Source organism: Montipora foliosa, chromosome 4, assembly GCF_036669935.1.
Source record: "Montipora foliosa isolate CH-2021 chromosome 4, ASM3666993v2, whole genome shotgun sequence".
NCBI classification, from domain to species: domain Eukaryota; kingdom Metazoa; phylum Cnidaria; class Anthozoa; order Scleractinia; family Acroporidae; genus Montipora; species Montipora foliosa.
In genome coordinates, this window is record NC_090872.1 from 5,972,670 (window position 1) to 5,980,169 (window position 7,500).

The following is a 7,500-nucleotide window of genomic DNA, read 5'->3' on the forward strand; positions in this document are numbered from 1 at the left end:
TTTTGGCACACCGGCATTTTTCTTGTTTGGCATGATTTCTTTCAGGATTTCCCACATTGTTTTTGGGTCTTGGGTTTCTGTTAAGCGAGAAGAATAATAATCCGATTTTGCTTTCTTCATTTTCTTGCTAACGGTGTTTCGTAAGCGCTTGTATTTGCTCCAGTGCAGTTCTTGATTTGTTTTGATCGCTTTTTTATGATGGTAATCCCTTTCTGTCATTAATTCTTTTATACTTGATGTTAGCCATGGAACTGAAAACCCGCGAACTCTTCGCGTGGCAACAGGCGCATGTTTGTCAGCAACTGTCAAAAAAAGATCTTTGAAAACAATCCAAGCTTCATTTGACGTTGATTCCATTTCGAGAATATCCCATGGGATCTTATTCAAATCGTCGCTAAAGAATGCAGGATCATAATTTTTATAATTTCTGCTCTGAATAATTTTAGGCGGAGGGCGCTTGATGTTGTGGAGTTTTCTGACTCCGAAAATAGCACAGTGATCAGAGAAGCCGATTGGAATAACACCGCAGGTGTATAGTTCTGGTCTTGATGTTAGAAATAGGTCAATTAAAGTTCTAGTCTCCTCAGTGATTCGAGTGGGCTTGGTGATTGTTTGTTTCAGATGAAAAGATTTTGTTGTTTGCTGAAAATGCTTTGTCGCAGAAGTCGGGTTCAAATAATTCAGGTTAAAGTCTCCAATAAGAACAATTTCACCATCATTTGTCAGAACGTTGTTTAGAATTTCGGCAAGATTTCCGCACAGGTCCCTACTTCATTATGCATACGGTCCTTTGTTTCAAGAAAACAATAGCGATAACAATAGACGCCCTTTGGGAGTGTAGCGCTTTGTTTGGTCTTCTTAGAGGTTTTTTTTCTAAGTCTATATGGACTTAAATAAAATCGGTAAAATTTTTGACTGAAATACGGAAAATCGAACATTTTCAACTTAATTTTTGCACTTTTCTAGCAATTTTAGCCATTTGTCAATTTTAAAATAAGCGAAAGAAGTGGAATTTTAAGAAATCTTTGTACAAATACGGTTCAGATTCTCATGTACAAAACAAACGGACCAAATAAAAGTTTGCAGAAATTGAATGCCTTCTTTTTGCTCTTAAAATTGTCCTTCGTTTCTTTGTCAATTCACCAAAGCACTGCAAAGTGTGGGTTTGTTTTCTTTCCTGTATAATGTACGGCTCTTTTCGCCGAATCACGAGCAGTGCATAGAGAGGGCTCTTTATCGCACATTGTACAAATCAGCGATATGCTCAATGATGTTTCCGAATGGATCACTTTTGTTTTGCTGACGCCACAACCACTCCTGTAGGTAGCTTTCGAACAGATCCACGGATGTTCCTGTACGAGGCATACTTCGTTTTACTCCCCACCATGTATTTTCAATGCGCTGCGTGTGGGCAAGCGTGTCTGGGTCAACGAAGTTTAGGCGATGGTTAACTCTGAGATGATGATAGCCCTCGTCTTGTAGGCAATCGTAAGCTTTCCACATGTCGCTCATCACGCGTGTTCCATGCAATATTTGAGCGCGGATAATTGGCAAGAGTGTCTCTTTATCCCTGCGCTCTACCGGGACAAGGAAGCAGGCCTTGGTTTCCCGGCAAATGCCACCAAAGACCCACTGTCCTTCGATGTAGCGACCTTTGTGATACTTCATCTTGCCAAACTTGGACTCATCAATCTCAACAGTTGTACCAGGACCGCCTATTGGCCTCGCATGTTGTTTCATTATTCTATCTGCACAAACCTCCCGGCAATAGTTATACCAATCTATCACCGTTTCTGTCGAGGTGGTTTCTTCATCTAACGCGGTTTCGTGCACTGCTTGTGTTGTGGTGAATTTATGCGCCCAAGCGTAAGTTAGGGCTAATATTTTTTCAAGGGAAAGCTTACTACCACTTAACCATGACTTCTGGCGGATTGAAGCTTGTCCATTGCAGTTTTTTCTAGAGCATCGCCAAACAAATCCATCCCCCGATGCAGTTCGTCTTTGCCATTTGAGTGCGTTTCCGCACTCAGGTTTAGGGCATTTCATTGACGACGAGAGTAGATTGTGCTCTTTGCACCACTCTATGCACCGCTCGTGATCGGCTACAAGTCGGGATAGTTTCCATAAGTTTATATTTGATTCTTGAGAGGCGGCCATCATTTCAAAATTCACAGTTCGCTGAAAAGAGGGGTTAAGGTCGACTCAAAGATTTTATATTGCAATAAATCGTGCATAAAAAATTTCCCATATAGGATGCCCCAATCACAAGGAGGTATACTCTTCCGTGCAGTGCTCTTTTAAGTGTGCAGCACGGGGGATGAAAAAAACAAGCAATTCAGACATTCACAGATATGCTCGACTAACCTCCAAAAGAATTTTACTGGGTTCAACCTTAAGCCTAAAGGGTTACGGTTAGCATTATTAAGGGGTGACGTTGTTTCAAAAGAAGCAAAATCAGTGCATTTATTGGTGGTCGGCACGGCACGCGTATATAATTACTTATCATTGTTATGTAAATTGTCGTCCAGAATTCCAAAGAAATATCATTATCAAGGTGTGAATTAGCAACTTGACACGTTAGCTCAGTGGTCTAGAAGAGGGACAAGTAATCCAGAGGTTTACAGAGGTACGGAGTTCAAGGCAGACTGCGAGAGATTTCGAAAAAAAGACAGAAAAAGCCGAGCGGGATCTGGAGAAGACAGACAGGACAAAAGAATCGAAAGAGGAAAGCTGGGACGAAAAGAAAGAGAAACGTTGTGAGCAAAAAGGGCAAAGAAAAGAGAGAGGGTGAAAAAAGAGAGGGAGCGAGCGAGAGAGAGAGAATGAGATCCACTTTTGATCATCCCGTAAGTACAAATTAGCCATGTATATATTCGATTCCCTTGGGTATACGCATTGTTCTAGAAAACAATAGCGCGAATGAATAATTAATATATTCTGCATGCATAATGAAGTAGGGACCTGTACGGAAATCATTCCAGAATTTCTTCGACCCGGCTAGTAAAAGCGGCTGGGTCAGCATCTGGTGTTTTGTAGATTGCTCCGCATAAAATCTTCTTCGATTTTGGCTGGCATACTTCAAACCAAATTGATTCAAAGTTGTCGTTCTGTGTTTGGATTGCACTTTCGTCAAGCCGACTGTAATTTAGTTGCTCTGCTATGTATACCGCAACGCCACCACCATTTTCGTCTCTGTCTTTTCGCATAACATTGTAGCCAGGAAGAGTTATTTCCGCGTCGGTGAACGAGTCATCAAGCCAAGTCTCGTTTATCGTCACGATGTGCGGTTTGTGCTCGTCGCAGAAAAGTCTGAGTTCGTCCATTTTATTGCGTAGGCTGCAAATGTTGAGATGAAATAAGCGAAGACCTTTCATCAAGGATGGCGAGGGCTGTGTTGGTCCAGGATTTAGTGAAACGTCGTTAGACAGGAGAATTAGGTTTGCAGCTAGTGCCATATTCAATAATTTCATCGCATTGATAAGTTTGACACTTCCCGTTGTTTGCGAACGAGCCTTCTTGCTGACTTGCTTATCGCCAGGTGGTTTCACTGCTTTGATGTTTACTGTGTTCACAGTCTTTGCTGCCGTCAGTTTAGATAATCTTTCATCTCTGGATCGTTTCAGTGGACATTCGGCCAGTTTACAGACTATCAAACTAACCAAAAGATACACTACAATGGAGCAAACGGCGGAACGTAAACGCAGAGCAGCCGCCATGACCACGTGTTTTTTCGGCACGGGCCTTAACAACCGGACTGGATCTTAGACGAGGTACTCATTGTACTGTACAGTAAACTGATAAATAGGAAACCCTTGCAGGTTATTATGCCAATTATTAACTTATTCATGGTGTGCTTTTTTGGTTTCAGGCCAGATTTGTTGTTGATGGCAGTCCGATCGTATAAGACTACTAAGCAAGCTGTTAACTTATCTGCACCATCGCACTGAGGAAGAATGTCTCAAGAAAGCCCTCTTGGCAAAAGACAATGAATTATTAAATGGTAAATGCAAAACCAAAAGAAGCAAATTATAAAAATTAAGTAATAATATTAGCATTCACTCTATACAGTGCAATAAATAATTAAGCGTTGCCTGCAGAAGAAACCTTTTCCAAAGGAATTTGATAAGTTGCAGTGGTGATAACCACAGTTGTTTAGTGTTTGAAGTCCGTATCAAACATCAGTTGCCATTTGTCACTATTATAATAAATACTTAATGACTGGTCCGGGGGAAAACAGTTAATTTTGTTTCGCGAGAACCTCAATGTTTCCCCGAGGCGCAGCTGAGGGAAACATTGAAATTCGAGGGAAACAAAATTAAGTGTTTCCCGAGGGACCAGTCATTAAGTGATTTGTTATACAGAACAAAAAGAAAAACGAGCAATGGTAACAGCAAAGGCGGTCGTCGGTCAACATTCGCGGATAACAGTGCACTGTTACCCTCTGACGTCATAGATTTTGCAATGTTGCCCGCTCAGAGACTTTTGGCGGGAAACAGTTTTATTGTTAGATGTCATGTGACCTCGAAGTAACCAATGAAAGCGCGCGCTGTTTGTTGGGGGAAAAATTCAGCTATATAACAATGATTGCTATTAACGGACATACATTCTACACTGTGTATCACACTTGCAGATGCTGGATATCATGAGCTGAAAATGGTGCCAGGAAGTGGACTTCCCTCTCTTTTATGCATCAAGAAGGAGCGGAAGAACAAAACGGTGAAATCCCACTTGAACCTGTCCACACGGTAATCATGCAATCTTGTCACCATAATTATAAAGGAGGTTGATGATAAAATAGTTTTTGGCAATAATAGTGTTATTTTTCTGTTTGAGTCCAAATTAAACGAGCTTAAGGTTGAAATGATTTTACCTGGTTAGATTCATTTTCCTTTTTGCTTTGTCTCTTAACATTATTTATTCCTGGTTAAGTCTTAGGGTACACCAACAATTATAAATGCAATTTAACCTAGTTAACAGCAAAGAGATGCTGGTTTTGGTGCATTTAAGTCCACGACTTGAGGAGGCTCGAAATAGTTTTTTGTGCGCGCGAAACTGGGTTCTGATTCCTCGCGCGATAGTTTTAAAATCCCACGAATCCCTCGCTCAAAAAAAGGCAAGGATCTCATGGATATACACACCAACCATAACTCTAAAAAAATGACCATTCTAAATCAGTTTCTAGAACTAAATATTGCTATAGCAATAAGATAAACGAAAGTTTAGACCTAATCACTGAAATGGGCACTTTGACTTAATCTGTAAAATGAGAGTTTAACCTAGGGGACTCGTGGTGGGTATATCCATGAGATCTAGATCTTTCTCCCAATGAAGTAAATAATGGCGACCACGGACAGTGTTAAAACCCGTGACTCCTCAGGTCGCTTTTGTTCCGCTAATAAACTTTCCGAAACGAGGGAAAGAAAACGCCATGCAACAGATTTGCTAAGGGGCATAAACTCTAAAAAACGAAAATGTTGTAATAAAGATAATCGGGACGAGGAAGATAACGCACAGTGGACGCGAGCAACACGAAGTATCACAGTAAGTTTCTGTCTTTTTTTTAAACTTGTTTCCCTGTCAGGTCTCCATTTTCAAGAAGAGATGTCTGGCTTTCACGCGAACCTTATGTAAACTGAATGAAACATCTCAGCTCACATTTTTTCAGGTATTTAAAAATGCTCAGGGAAGTATTCCAACAGGAGCAAGAATTTTGGGCCTTGAGGTTCTACGAGAAGGTGTAAAGAAGTGCTCTGGTTGTGTGAAAGCCAGTGAAAGGTGCTCTTAAAAAATTTCTCTGAACGTGAAGTCAAGCTACAACTTGATAAGCAAAAAACAATTATGAATTATCTTCTCTTTAGATGCAACAAGATGACTAAAATTAAATGAATATTACCAAGTGTGTTGTCACTGTTCTTCTAAAGTCACTTTATTGCACTATTTTCATACATATAAAGTTTTCATCTAGCAACAAGGTCTAGGAAGTGCACAGTTGAGTAATGTGATTTCAACTTGGGACACTGACAATAATAGAGATTTCAATATGTTCACACTTTATAGTGCTTTGTAGAACCTTTCACTCCCACAATGGGACCTTTTGCTGGTCTGATAAACTTGAAAGCTCAGAAACGAACATTGTAGCAATGAAATAAAAAGTCTCTGCTTACGAGCCAGAAGGCCCATCAGGCCGGCACTTATCTCCGGTTTCATTAGCATGAAGCGACTAGGAGTATTTCTACTCCTCCCTGGATGGGATGCTAGTCCATCGCAGGGTTACACCCAGCATTTCGCCGGTACCCATTTATACACCTGGGTGGAGAGAGGCACCGTGAGAGTAAAATGTCTTGCCCAAGAACACAACACAATGTCCCCAGCCAGGACCCGAGACCATTCGATCCGGAGTCGAGCACTCTAACCATAGGGCCACCGCGCAATGAAATAAACAAAGACAATATTGAAGCTTCAGACATTAAGACATTTTTAAGTAACAAAACACTTTTTACATCCGTTTGATTTTCTAGCTGAAGAGGTTGCTGACAGCAATGGGCTCATTGGGATAGCTGTTTCATATGACATGGCTTGGCAAAGAAGGAATGGGGCTCACAACTTCAACACTGGTCATGGGACAGTGATGGGTGCCCATACAGGGCAGGTTTTAGATTACGGAGTACGATCAAAAATGTGCAGAACTTGTGCCAATGGGAAGAAGAAAAAGCATGAGGGCTCATCAAAAAACATGGAGCCTGATGTCGCTGTTGATCTTTTCCAACGTGCAGTTTAAAAATGGAGTTAAGTACAACATCTAAACTGGTGATGATGGTGCCACAACACAGGCTCATCTTAGAGCTAAAGTTCCTTATGAGGTGGAGAAGCATTCTGATACAGTGCACACAAAAAGATCCCTTGTCTCAAAGCTCTATGCATTGAGAACAAGTAAGAAGTTTCCTGGTTGCTCCCAACTCTCTGTAAAAGTAATAGGATATTTAGGAAAATGCTTTGGTTATTGCATAGCACAGAACAAGAACAAGCCCCAATCACTTAATTTGCTATCCAAAACATTGCTCCTCATGCCTTTGGGAAGCATCAAAGTTGCAATGATGTATGGTGTCGCTACAAACAGAACTCAGAAAACTACCGGCAGAGTGAACTACCTTTTGGAAAAGATCTACATGGTGATGAACTCGAAAAAGCACTTACATCAGTGTTCAATGAGTAATGTTGTTGTAAAGAAACTTGCACCAGCGCCCAATTCACAGAGAAATGAAAGCTTAAATAATTCTGTTGGATCAAAAAATCCCAAAATTAGATTTTATGGAGGTGGCGAGAGTAACAGTTTTCGTGTTACCTGTGACATAAGCCTGAAAAACGAGGGACAAAACTATGTGTGCCAAACTTTGGAAGAAATAAACATTGTACCAGGCGTACACTGCAAGAAGTATTGTGATGAAACTGACCAAAAATCATTCAAGGAGAAAATCAGGAAATCCTCCACTGGCGTCAAAA

General features: G+C 40.9%; 3 protein-coding genes across 4 annotated transcripts in view; all 3 read right to left on the reverse strand.

Annotated features, from left to right (window-relative positions):
* LOC138000966 (uncharacterized) overlaps window positions 1–357 on the reverse strand; it is a 1,592-nt gene extending 1,235 nt beyond the window's left edge. The window contains exon 1 of the mRNA XM_068847635.1: window positions 1–357. This exon is cut by the window's left edge and continues 339 nt beyond it. Within this exon, the coding sequence (XP_068703736.1) occupies window positions 1–357 (357 nt within the window).
* An 876-nt stretch (window positions 358–1,233) lies between these two features.
* On the reverse strand, window positions 1,234–2,157 carry LOC138000967 (uncharacterized). The gene has a single exon (XM_068847636.1). It carries the CDS (start codon window positions 2,155–2,157, stop codon window positions 1,234–1,236), a length of 924 nt encoding a protein of 307 aa, XP_068703737.1.
* A 4,365-nt stretch (window positions 2,158–6,522) lies between these two features.
* The window catches only part of LOC137999637 (DNA damage-regulated autophagy modulator protein 1-like), a 7,760-nt gene continuing 6,782 nt past the window's right edge, over window positions 6,523–7,500 (reverse strand). For both annotated transcript variants that reach the window (XM_068845461.1, XM_068845460.1), the window contains one exon: window positions 6,523–7,500. This exon is cut by the window's right edge and continues 3,021 nt beyond it. The gene's annotated coding sequence lies outside the window, so the exon portion shown is untranslated.

Excerpts from the sequence above, each read along its gene's own strand:
- LOC138000967 (XM_068847636.1), bottom strand. The coding sequence starts at position 2,157 with ATGGCCGCCTCTCAAGAATCAAATATAAACTTATGGAAACTATCCCGA.